At 41.0% G+C, this 13,428-nt stretch overlaps 1 protein-coding gene across 2 annotated transcripts in view; it reads left to right on the forward strand.

The window, feature by feature from the left end:
- Window positions 1–13,428, forward strand: part of slc25a21 (solute carrier family 25 member 21) — a 357,875-nt gene that overhangs the window by 287,515 nt on the left and 56,932 nt on the right. For both annotated transcript variants that reach the window (XM_033027135.1, XM_033027136.1), the window contains exon 4: window positions 4,521–4,604. In XM_033027135.1, the coding sequence (XP_032883026.1) occupies window positions 4,521–4,604 (84 nt within the window). The remainder of the gene's footprint in view (window positions 1–4,520; window positions 4,605–13,428) is intronic.

Consider the following 13,428-nt stretch of genomic DNA (forward strand, 5'->3'; position numbering starts at 1 on the left):
GTTAGTTTGAGGTAAAAAAGCACTGCCTGCAAATGGTTGTTTGGGGGGCTTGGGGGGTTTGGGTTGAAGTAAAAAGGCATTCTCTCTCTCTCTCCCCTCCTCTCTCTCCCCACATCTCTCCCTCTCTCTTTCTCTCTCTCTCCCCCCCCCTCTCTCTCTCCCTTTCTCTCTCTCTCCCCTCCTCTCTCCCCACCTCTCTCCCCATCCCCCCCTCTCTTCTCTCCCCTCTCTCTCCTCTCCCCCCCCTCTCTCCCCTCCCCCCCTCTCCTCTCCTCTCCCCCCCTCTCCTCTCCACCCTCTCTCCCCCTCTCCTCTCCCCCCTCTCTTCTCCTCCCCCCCTCTCCTCTCCACCCCCCTCTCCTCCCCCTCTCTCCCCCTCCTCTCCCACCCTCCTCTCCCCCTCTCTCCTCTCCCCCCCTCTCCTCTCCCCCTCTCCTCTCCCCGCTCTCCTCTCCCCCCTCTCCTCTCCCCCCCTCTCCTCTCCCCCTCTCCTTCCCCCCCCTCTCTCCCCCTCTCTCCTCTCCCCCCCTCTCCTCTCCCCTCATCTCCCCTCCCCTCCCCCACCTCTCCTCTCCCCCCCTCCCCCCCCCCCTCTCTCTCTCTCTCTCCCCTCTTTTTCTCCCCCTCCCCTCCTTCCCGTCCCCCACCGTCCCTCCCCTAAACCCCCCTCCCCTCCACACACCCCTACCCCATTCCCTCCACCCTCCCTCCCCCTCCCTGCTCCCCACCTCTCCCCCTCCCCTCACCCCCCTCTCAGCACACCCTCTCTCTCCCCCTCTCTCCTCCCCCCCTCCCCCCCTCTCTCTCTCCCCTCCTCCCCTCCATCCCCCCCCACCCTCCCTCCCTCCCCTAAACCCCTGCACTTGGTCTAGTATAATATATAAGCAATCTATAAAGGAAATGAAGAGTTGTATTTTTCAATACTTGTTGATTCTACTTCAAATATCTGGCCCAAACGGCATACCTGGCCGAGTGTTAAAGACCTGTGCATACCAACGTCTGAAATATTCAAGGACATCTTCAACCTCTCACGTCTGCGGTCTGAGGTTCCTACCTGCTTCAAAAAGACATCTAATGTACCGATTCTCAAGAAGAGCACAGTTACCCACCTGAATGACTACAGTCCAGTAGCACTTATCTCTACCAATAAATGAATTGTTTCGAGAGGTTGGTTATGTTGTGAATCAACTCTTGCCTAAAAAATGACCTGGATCTACTTCAATTTGATTTATCACCACAACAGCAGATGCCATCTCACCAGCTCTTCACTCTGCTCTGGACCATCTGAATAACAGGAACACATAAGCCAGGCACTGTTTCAGCCGAATCATGGGGTGTGTAATGAGTCAGTATACAGACGAGAGACAGAGCATCTGGTTGAGTGCTGCCACAAAAACAACCTCTCGTTCAATGTCAACAAAAACCAAGCAACTAATCGTTAACTTCAGAAAGGGGAAGTCGGAAAACCATATGATAATTTCATTGGTGGGTTGGCCGTGGGGAGAGCTAGCACTTCAAATTCCTGGACCTTAACCTCTCAGTTGATGTCTTGGGCACAGCACATAGATGTAATCACAAATAAGGCACAGCCTCGACTTAGATGTTTAAAGAGATTTGGCATGTCACCATGTGTACTGACCAAACGTCTATAGATGCGCTGTAGAAAGTATCCTGACTGGTTGCATCGTGGCCTGACCATGGCAATTCCAGCACACAACAGCACAAGAGGCTGCAGCGAGTAGTGGACTTACCCTGGTCCATCATAGACACAGCCCTCCCCACTATTAGAAGTATCTGCATGAGGCGCTGCTTCAAGAAGACAGCATCTATCATCAAGGATCCCAACCATTCAGGCCATTCCCTCTTCTCTCTGCTACTCTCGGCCAGAAGATACGGGAGCCAGAAGTCCCACATCATCAGGTTCAGGAACAGCTAGTTTCCTACAGTTTTTTTAACCAACCTGTAGACCTAATCATCCTTGGCAACGTAACAATATCGGCCACCTCATACACTAATTGCATTTTTGCACTAATTTCTTTGTTTTTTGCACAATCCTTTTCTTTTGAATAACTTATCTATAATTTGTATTTTTGTGCAAAGTGCTGGGATGCTGCTGCAAGCATGTTTTTTGTTGTACCCTTATCTCACCATGTTTGTGCATATAATAATAAACTAAACAATAAATAAAAATAAAATAAAAATAATATGAACAATAAACTTGATTTATTCATACAAGGCATGTAGATGTGATTCATTCGATCAGTCAATCATCCAGCATTCATTTTTCTTTTGGAATTTGGAGGATTTTGAATCACTTGATGGCGAGGTTGGTTCTTAGAAGATGTGAGTGAACCAAATGGGTTTTTACAACAATCTGGTAGTTTCATGGTTACTGTTGTTGAGATGTGCATTAATGTAAAATATATTTATTTTATCTGAAATTATGTTCCCAAGTTGCTATGGTGAGATTTAAACTTCTTGTGTTTGGATCAATGGTCCAAAAATCTTTGACCGGGTATTGTGAGAGCTGCAAAGAAAATTTAAAATGTAAGAAGGAACTGCAGAAGCTGGTTTAAATCGAAGATAGACACAAAAAGCTGGAGTTGCTCAGCGGGACAGGCAGCATCACTGGAGAGAAGGAATGGGTGACGATTCGGGTTCGGATCGGATTCGGTTCTTCAGTATAGAAAGAAGGCATTCAACCACCTGAAAGAATTTAACCAGCCCAATCTCACCTTCCAACGCCACTCTTAAGGGCCTGTCCCACTTGGGTGTTATTTACGCAACATAATTTACGTGTCACGACGCACAACGTGTGCATGGCGTGCATTACGCGCACATGGCGCGTGGTGAGATGTGGTGGCGTAGGCAATGACGCGCGGTAACGCACGCCGCCCCAGAATTTTGTGGTTCTTAAAATTCTCGCTCGCCACCTGCGTGTCGTGCAAATGACGCCCAAGTGGGAGAGGCCCTTTACACCTTAAATTACTCACAGACTGCTGTTTAAAAGTTGCTCCACCACTTTTTTAGATAGAGAGCTACAGAATGGTTACCCTCTTGGTGAAATAAAAATTCTCCTCTAACCCTAATACTAATTATTTTAATTCCATTCCTCCTGGATTTTGACTTCAGTTGTATTTGGAAAGAAAATACAGTAAGGACATATTTACTCTCTTCAGACCCGTTGCAATTTTATACATATCAATCAAGTCTCCCTTCAGCCTCTTTTCCAAATAAAGCAATCCTATTTCCTCCAATTTTTCATAAAGTTACAAGTTTCACACTCCAGCAAACATCCTGATTAATCCACGCTGCCAAGATATAGGAGCCCACTCCAATGACTTTCGGGTGAGGCAGAGGTTCACTTGCATCTCCTCCAACCTTATATACACTATCCGCTGTTCCAGGTGTGGACTCCTATATATCGGCGAGACCAAGTGGAGACTGTGCGATTGTTATACTGAACACAATTCGCTGAGTCTGCCTAGGCCTATGCGATCTCCCAGTTGCTAAACACTAACTCCCTCTCCATACTGACCTTTCTATCCTGGGCCTCATCCATTGTCAGAGTAAGACCAAACGCAAATTGGAGGAACAGCACCTCATATTTCGCATTGGGCAGCTTACAACTCAGTAGTATAAATATTGATTTCTCAAACTTCAAGTAACCCTTGCTTTTCCTCTCTCTCCGTCCATCCCCCACCCTCGTTCTCCAACTGGTTTCACTGTCCTCGTGATCAATTTTATTATTTGTATGCCTTGTGTCACCTTCCCCTCAGCCAACAATGAACCATTCTACATTTTCGTGAGCATTGTCTGCTTTGAACTTTCGTTTTCACACTTTGCCCTTCCATATCACTAGTTTCCCTCTCCCCGACTCTCTCTGAAGAAGGGTCTCGACTCAAATCTGAATATTATTTGTGTACTTCATTGCCTTATTGCACCTCCTATTACCTGTGGATTATGTTCTACTTGTTACTTTTCTGCCCAGCTGATCATTCATATCTCCCTGAAATCTAAAGTTCATCCACGTTCTGGTGACATTCTGAGTACATGTCCTGCAAATTTCATCCTGCGTACCTCGATGTCCTGGCTGAGAGGCTTTGTTGCAGTTTCCCGGTAAATCTCCTTGTTTGTGATGTGGTCTCTGTAGCTAGTCTTCAGGATTTTCCTCAAGCAGCGTTGTTGGAATGCATCCAATTAAAGAGAGTAAAGTTTGTGAAGGTGGAAATGCAAATGATCAGGTAGAAGTGGGGCATGTTTGTAAATGCAATAGGTTGGTAACAAATGGGTGTGAAGTGTTGTTTTAGTTCATAGCTTGTAAACTCCACACAGATAGCTCTCGAGATCAGGATCAAACCAAGGTTTCTGGCAGTGTGAGGCTGTGAGTTGTTTGTTGGTATACAATTATCTATGCAATTATATTTATTATTGGTACATTTTAGTTTCATCATAGCGATGATGAATAAATCTAACTTTAACTTGTTGGAGTTATTGAATTACTTTTTGTTTCTACATAGGTTCCAGATTCAGAGAGGGAAAGGTGATGCCAACAGTTACAGGAGTCTTGGCCACTGCTTTAAGACAATCTTCCATCAAGAAGGGTAAGATTTTTTTATTTCAATTACCACTGAATAAAACATTGATTAATTTGTACATTAATTGTTCTGAAGCTGTAGTATTCGAGTATTGTTTTTTTGCTAAAGTGCCGTAGTAACTCAATGGGTCAGGTAGCATCTCTGGAGAAAATGGATAGGCAAAGGTTTGGGTCGTCTGAAGAAGGTCCAAGTCCGAAGAGTTGCCTAAATAAATCCTCCATAGATAGTGCCTGACACACTGCGTTACTCCAGCATCTCATTTATTTGCTCCAGATACCAGCATCTGCATTCTCTTGTATCTCTAATGAATCACTACACGTTTACCTTCAAAGTTAATAACCTATACTAATTAATTATTTGTAATTATTGTTCACTGACAGGAAAATGCTCCTAGTCCATGGTCTGCCTTAGGAGATTTTACATTGGGATTAATAAGATTTTGTCAATTTCCACAGTTTTTTTGCTGTGTCACTAATCAAGCTTTTGTTCATACAAACAATGCATTGAATGGTACATGCCTAAGTTCCATCTTTTCCTTAAATCACGAGCACAGTATGGAGAAGGAGCAGCCAGAGATTGTGTTACCATCAACCATTTTGGTGAGGGGTAACATATAAGCTCCCACAGTAACCTTTCAGGTGGGGACCCTTCTTTAGGCTAAGAAGAAGAAGATGCTTTCCTTCCTGCTTACAATGTGTAGTTATGCACTTAAGATGATTGAACCTCCTGAGACAATTTTCCATTTTCCAGTATTATCCTACTGCTATTTTTGCCAAAACCAAAAGAAAGGTATTTTCCCTGCAACTGTGTAAATATACATTAAAATTGGTTCTTTAAAATTTGCACAGAATTAGTTGAAATGAGAAAATGCAACATTATGAAAGTTATTATCTGCCTTTGGTGCCAACGTGATTTAGATGGGAAAACTCCTTTCCCCTTCATTGTAGGCAATATTTTAAAGCACAAATGTAGCATTTAGGTATCTCGTTATAGTAAAATCTTATTAAATTTAGCCTTGATAACTGGTAATAATACACTGCAGAGACATTGCAGATGATAAATAGTGATATATACCATTGTTAGTTTTCAGACACAAATATTAACATACTAGTAATTCACCTGAGGGGTGACAGTTTTATATCTTGCCTAAGCTTTATCTTGTACTAGCAACATAAAAACGATTAGAGGGTCATTTTATTATCTCTGTAGGAAATATCTTACTGTCTTTTATCAACCCATGTAACAGAGATTAAGATAGATTGCATTAGTGATTAATAGGAATTATATGAACAATAATTGTAGTCTATTAACGTTTTTAAACTTTTTTGCTAAGCGATTATTTTGACAGGTTGGAGAGGGATAAATAACGAAATTGAACTTTACAACTATTGCTGCTTAATTAAAAAATAGAGAAAGGTGTTTGTGTCTTGGCAATATGTTTTTCCATACCTCATGTGCACATGCCCAACACCCTGGCCAGTGGAGTGGCATAGTTTATGGGACTGCTGTCCCACAGCTCCAGCAATCTAGGTTTAATCTTGTCTGGATAAGTTTGGAATGGTTAGCTTTTACAGTGATGGAAAATTAAATTAAAGGATTAAGAGGATGGAAGATCTTTGCATCTTCTCTAGCCACGGGGAAGATCATGGGGGAATGGAGAGTCGGTAATGTTCTTTTATTTAAGAAGTTGACCCATATCAATGTCAGTGTCAATTCCATCAGGGGATATCAGCTACAGTGGGAGGTTGGACAGACTTGAATTCTTTTCTCTGGAATGCTGAAGATTGCGCAGAGACCTGATAGAAGTAAATAAAAGTATGAAGGACATAGATAGGGTAGACAGTCAGAACCTTTTTCCCAGGATGGAAAAATCATATACTAGAGGGCAAAGCTTCATGGAAATATGGGCAAAGTTTAAAGAGATGTGCAGAGCAAAGTTTTTTACGCAGAGGGTGGTGAGTACCTGGAACGCGCTGCCGGGAAGGTGTTTGAGGCAGATATAATAGTCACGCTACCACGCACGGCTGTGATATTGCCATCTTAAAGTCCCCCTCTGCTCATCAGGTGCAGAGGATTTTTCCCATCGATGAAAGATAAAAGAGTTATGTGTTTAAAAAATGTTGAGATTCTCTCTCCTGAAGGCCACGCCCCTTCCGGAGAGACTATAAAACCCGGAAGTGTGGAGGTGCCTCAGTTCTCGGCAAGATGGGGGAGCGAGAGTTCGCAATTCTCAGCCTGAGGTGTAAATAACACTGAACACATGTCTACTAAACTGAGTGGTTTTACTGACCTGTCAGTGCCCTTAATATGGTTTGAAAATGTTGTTTGATAATGCAAACGTGTGTTTTGGTTTGAAAGTGCTAAAGCTGTGTTGCCTTTAGTTTTGAAATTGCTAAAGGAAGCTGTGTTGCCTTTGGTTTTGAAAGTGCTGAAGTAAGCTGTGTTGCCTTTGGTTTTGAAAGTGCTGAAGTAAGCTGTGTTGCCTTTGGCTTTGAAAGTGCTAAAGCAAGCTGCTTTGCCTTTGGTTTTGAAAGTGCTAAAGCAAGCTGCCTTGCATTTGGTTTTGAAAGTGCTAAAGGAAGCAGCCTTGCCTAATTATAGCTGCCTTGCCTAATTATAGCTGCCTTGACTAATTAGAGCCGCCTTGCCCAATTAGAGCTACCTTGCCTAATTAGAGCTGCCTTGCCTTCTATATAATTAAAAGTCTAATCTTGACCACTTCCTGTTTGCACTTTATATTGATTTTAGAAAAAGCGCTACCATGTACGGCTGTGATTTTTGGCCATCTTACTCACAGTCCCCCTCCGCTCATCAGGTGCTGAGGATTTTTCCCATCGATGAAAAATAAAAGAGTAATTAGTGTTTAAAAAATGTTGAGATTCTCTCTCCTGAAGGCCACGCCCCTTCCGGAGGGACTATAAAACCTGGAAGTATGGAGGTCCCTCAGTTTTCTGCAAGATGGGGGGAGCGAGAGGTTGCAATTCTCAGTCTGAACTGTGAATAACACTGAACACTCTACTAAACAGTGAGTGGTTTTGCTGACCTGTCAGTGCACTTAATGTGGTTTGAAAATGCAATTTGAAAATGCAAAAGTGTTTTGGTTTGAACATGCTAAAGCAAGCTGTGTTGCCTTTGGTTTTGAAAGTGCTAAAGCAAGCTGTGTTGCCTTTGGTTTTGAAAGTGCTAAAGCAAGCTGCGTTGCCTTTGGTTTTGAAAGTGCTAAAGCAAGCTGCATTGCCTTTGGTTTTGAAAGTGCTAAAGCAAGCTGCGTTGCCTTTGGTTTTGAAAGTGCTAAAGCAAGCTGCCTTGCTTTTGGTTTTGAAAGTGCTAAAGCAAGCTGCCTTGCATTTGGTTTTGAAAGTGCTAAAGCAAACTGCCTTGCCTAATTAGAGCTGCCTTGCCTAATTAGAGCTGCCTTGCCTAATTAAAGCTGCCTTGCCTTGTATAATAATTAAAAGTCTAATCTTGACCACTTTCTGTTTGCACTGTATATTGATTTTTGCAAAAATGCTATCACGTACGGCTGTGATTTTTGGCCATCTTACTCAGTCCTCCTCCGCTCGTCAGGTGCCGAGGATTTTTCCCATCGATGAAAAATAAAAGAGTTAATAGTGTTTAAAAAATGTTGAGATTCTCTCACCTGTCAATCACGCCATGAAGGCCACGCTCCTTGTAATGTAATTACATTTGGGCAAATTAGCGCTCTGGTTTTTCGCCACCTTACTCACCATTCTCCTCTGCTGCAAGTTAAATAAGTTTTGTTCCAATCGGTGGTAGCACAAAAGTTATGAAGATGTTGAGGGTTCCCCCTCCCCCACACACTCCCCCCCCCCCCACACCCCCTCCTCCCCATGCCCCCCCTCCCCACGCACGCCCCCCTCCCCCACGCACGCCCCCCTCCCCCACGCATGCTCCCCTCCCCCACGCTCCCCTCCCCCACGCTCCCCTCCCCCACATCCCCCACCTCCCCACACACACCCTCCCCCCCCACACACACCCTCCCCCCCCACACACACCCTCCCCCCCCACACACGTCCCCTCCCCCACACACCCCGCCCACATGCCCCCTCCCCCCTCTCTCTGACTGCGTGGGTTTCCTCCATGTGCTCCAATTTTTTTCCCACATCTCAAAGGCGTGTGGTTTTGTAGGTTTATTGGCCTCTGTAAATTGCCCCTAATGTGTAAGAAGTTAAAATTAAAGTGAGATCAATGGTCGTCATGGACTAGGTGGGCCGTCGGAACTGTTTCCATGCTGTATCTGTAAACTAAGCGAAACAATTAACATTTATTAGCAGGATGGAGAAAAACTTAAAATATTAAACAAAATAATTTAATCTAGGCTTACCTTGAAATAAGTTTAGAATGGTTAGTTTTAACAGTGATAAAAAATTAAATCAAATGTTTCACTGGCTGTAATGCCTTATGTGTCTGGATTTAAAATTATTCAGCTTTTTTTAAACATAAACATAAAAACATAGAGAATAGGTGCAGGAGTAGGCCATTCGGCCCTTCGAGCCTGCACCGCCATTCAATATGATCATGGCTGATCATCCAACTCAGTATCCCATACCTGCCTTCTCGCCATACCCCCTGATCCCTTTAGCCACAAGGGCCACATCTAACTCCCTCTTAAATATAGCCAATGAACTGGCCTCAACTACCTTCTGTGGCAGAGAATTCCACAGATTCACCACTCTCTGTGTGAAAAATGATTTTCTCATCTCGGTCCTAAAAGACTTCCCTCTTATCATTAAACTGTAACCCCTTGTTCTGGACTTCCTCAACATCGGGAAAATACAGAACAGTTTAATTTTCGGTGTTGCAAGCTTGTTATAAAGAACCTGCATCAAGAAGGTTTTTGGCCCGAAACGTTACCTATTTCCTTCGCTCCATAGATGCTGCTGCACCCGCTGAGTTTCTCCAGCATTTTTGTGTACCTTCACAGTTTCAAAAGCAAGGTATGCTGCTTGGTCTCAGCTGATCCATAAAGAGGCATGAGGTACAGGGAGGGTAAACCGCCATCAAGTTATCAGGACATGTCAAGATGGCATAACAAGTTTTTGTTGTGCTTTAAAAGCACAGGCAGTAGCTTATGCTTTGAGATAACAGCTAGTTTTCTCAGGTAATGCCTCCTTTCATACACGGTGACAGATTGTTGCGTGCATATTTCCAGCAACTCTATTTGCATAGCAATCATTCAATGACAGTCTCATTTCAATAGCGAGAAAACTCCATCAATAATAAGCATTAAGCTTTTAGGTTGTAGTAATTGTCATGTATCAAATTACTGGCTTGTTAACTTTAGACGTTAGGTGCACTTTATTTTTAAATTGAAGGTTTAAAAATAGGGAATATACTTTTTAAATTGTATGAGCCATGGAATAAATAATTTTCTCTTTCAAAGCTAATTTGGATATTGTGTAATTTTTACACTGAAATGAATTTGAAAGATCTATGCAAATAAAAGTGGAAGATTAAATGTTTTAAAATACAGAACATATTATTCAAGTTAGAAATTATAATCTGTTAATACTTCAATTGTAATATTCAATTCATTGTTATCTTAACCTTGAGAAAAAAAATAGTTATTTTTATTTTCATTTTAGCTTATTTTCACTTGATCGTGATAGTTTTTACTATGAATTGAATAATTTTGTTTTATGTGATGGTAATTGTGATTATCAAAATGTTGTTTTATTAGCAGTGAAGTTAATGGAAATAAAAATTGGGAAAGATGTAAATATCAATTATTTGTCACTGTCATCTAATGGCAATTGAATTAACAAATAGGGATAGTAAATTATAATTAATTTGAATAACTATTTTTGAATTATAACACGGGCATGCATATGAAACTACCCAGAGCTTATTAATTAAAATATCATTCCTGTTAAGATTTCTGTTTTTATGATAATTTAAGTTTTTACCAATTTTAAGTAAAGTAATAATCATGCTTCACCAACTGCGGTGATATCAGTTAAAAGTAATGCATTAACCTTAGGAACATAGTCCAATTTCTTACATGTATTGTTTTTGTTTCATTAATTCTTGAAATCTCACTATTCGATCAGCAGCTGGAAACCAGATTTTTAAAAGTGATTTTTTTTTTTTAACCTGAAAATATTTAGTAACAAATCAAGACTCGTATTGTTGTTGTAGTTCATTATAGAATTTATGTCAAACTTGACAATTTTATCAATGGATATTACTTCCGTTGCATTGAATCGTGTTGGCTATGAGCAGCAGTTGCAACATACTGAAATTGATTGATTGGTTGATTGAATGATTGATTGAAAGATACAGCATGGAAATAGATCCTTCGGCCCTGATCGTCCATGCCGACCATCGATCACCGGTTCACACTAGTTCTAAGTTATCCCACTCTCTCATCTACTCCCCACTAACATTAAGGTCAATATATGGAGGCCAATTAACCTCCAAACCCACACATCTTTGAGCACCCGGAGGAAATTCACACGGTCACAGGGAGAAATTGCAAACTCCAGACAGACAGCACCTGATGTCAGGATTAATAATAATAATAATAAATTTTATTTATGGGCGCCTTTCAAGAGTCTCAAGGACACCTTACAAAAATTGAGCATGTAAGGATTGTACCTGGGTCTCTGGAGCTGTGGGGTAGCAGCTCTATCAGCTGCGAACGTGTCCCGCCCAATATCTATCTTGTTATTGATATAGTCAACTTTGTCTCAGTTGGTGAGATTTGTGTCTCTTGTGATGGGGGAACTACATTCAATTCTTACTCTATATAATTGAGCTCAAATGTCTCTTTGTAATGCTATGCTGAGGCATTACTGCATTGGCAGAAGATTCGTCTTTTGAAATGAGATGTTACCTGCTCTTTAAGGTAGCTAGAAGCTTTGAAGTCATAGTTTTGATGAAGAGTAGGAACATGATTGTCATTTTGGTCAATGTTTGTCTCTGAGTGAACATTCTGAAAAAACAGATTTTAAAGTCACTACCACTTTGCTGTATTTGTGAACATATTGTTCACAAATTAGATTCCGTTTGTTCAACAATCAACATCAGAAGTATTTTGGTGACACGAGGAGCTGCAGATGCTGTAATATTGAGTAAAACATAAAGTGCTGGAGTAACCCAGCAGGTCAGGCAGCATCATGGAGGGAGTGGATAGGTAAGGTTTCAGGTCAGGACCCTATTTTATCAATATTCCATAAATGCATGAAAGGGCAATTTAGAAATGTAATGTCCTTTTGTGGTGAAAGTCGTTGTATATCAAAAACACTTGAATCTTGGAAATTATATATTTCACTTCTTGTGCTTAAGAATAATATGACAAGACAATGTATTGGAGTTAACCATTGTATTCCATCTTATTTCATTTTAATGTCACCTGCCTCTGTTTGCGTTTCTGCTCTCCAGACTTATACCATCCATAAATTTATTTCAGCCACTAATCAGAGGAAATTTGCAGTGTAATATAGACTTTTACCTCTTTATCTGCTTTCCTGAGCCTCATTTATCTTTTTCTTTCTTTGGAGGCTTTTCTCTTACACAGTTACCTCGCCAAAATAATCCATACACAATGAACCTAAAGCAAGGCTTAAATGTAACGCATACATCTTGATGTTGTCAACAAATGTAGGATTTTATTACCTTTGTAATAGGCGCATCCTTATTCATCCACTGCAATTTATTTTTTCTTTACTTGTGTTATATTTAGGCAATATGCTGATTTTTTTTTTAAATGTACAAGGGTCTTGGAAAACATTAAGTACTGCAAGATACTCCAGGAGAATCCTGTTTAAATAGCTAATGGATTCATGGATCAAAGCCGTCTGTGTCAGATTTTCTTTGCAACTGTTATTCACTTCTTAGCAGCTAACATTCTTTCACTGAAAAGAGATTTTCAGGTGATACCTTGTTTGAAAAGTGACCTTTGCCTCCTGACTACTGGAAATACCTGTTCTGATGAGAATTGCTGACAATCATTTTAAGGCAAACTTCGAATGTACGAAATCTTGGAGGCTCTGAAGTGAAAATAGTTACCAAGTATTGTATGCACAAGAAATTGACTTCCATTCAACAAACAGACTTCATCTTCTTCTTATCGAGTCCACACACAAGATTAGATGTTGTTCAGCCAGAGCTGAACACATTTCTCGGCATCTGCATACAATGCTGTCTGTCTTGCGCTTCTTGTGCGTGGTGGTGGTGGAAAGATTGGTGAAAACAGGGCCGCGACGTGAACGCTCTATCCATGACCCCATGGACTTCATTATAAAAGTCAAAGTTGAAGTAGCGATAAAATGAGCTGAAACAGTTGCCTTCCATTCTGGTCATATTAGGTTAATGTGCAGCAAGCAATAATTAATAAATTATATTTTTGTTGAAAGTGGGGCTTTAATATCACATATAACATTCTTTGGAAAATCATAGTTGAGGTCAGTTTATCAAATATTAAAATTTAGACAAAGAATTCCAGATGCTGGTTTACAAAAAAATCACTAAGTGCTTGTGTAATTCAGCAGGTCAGGCAGCACCCCTGGAAGACATTGATAGGTGACATTTGGGTCAGTATCCTTCTTCTAGAGATGCTTTCTGACCAGCTGAATTATTCCAGCACTTCATATTTTTATTTAGCAAACTTTAAAGCTTATTTGTATTAATATTTTTATGTTACTTAAGAATCTGTTCAGAGAAGTGCTTCAGCTAGAAAATTGCAATAGATAAACCAGTTTATTTTTCTGACAATTTTTTAATTTAAGTAATTTGTTACAGATTAAACATAATTAGACCATCCATATTGTTTCTGCTTTCTAAAAGGGCAAATAGTTTAAAGTAATCT

The sequence above is a fragment of the Amblyraja radiata genome, chromosome 9 (genome assembly GCF_010909765.2).
Source record: "Amblyraja radiata isolate CabotCenter1 chromosome 9, sAmbRad1.1.pri, whole genome shotgun sequence".
Lineage (NCBI taxonomy): Eukaryota > Metazoa > Chordata > Chondrichthyes > Rajiformes > Rajidae > Amblyraja > Amblyraja radiata.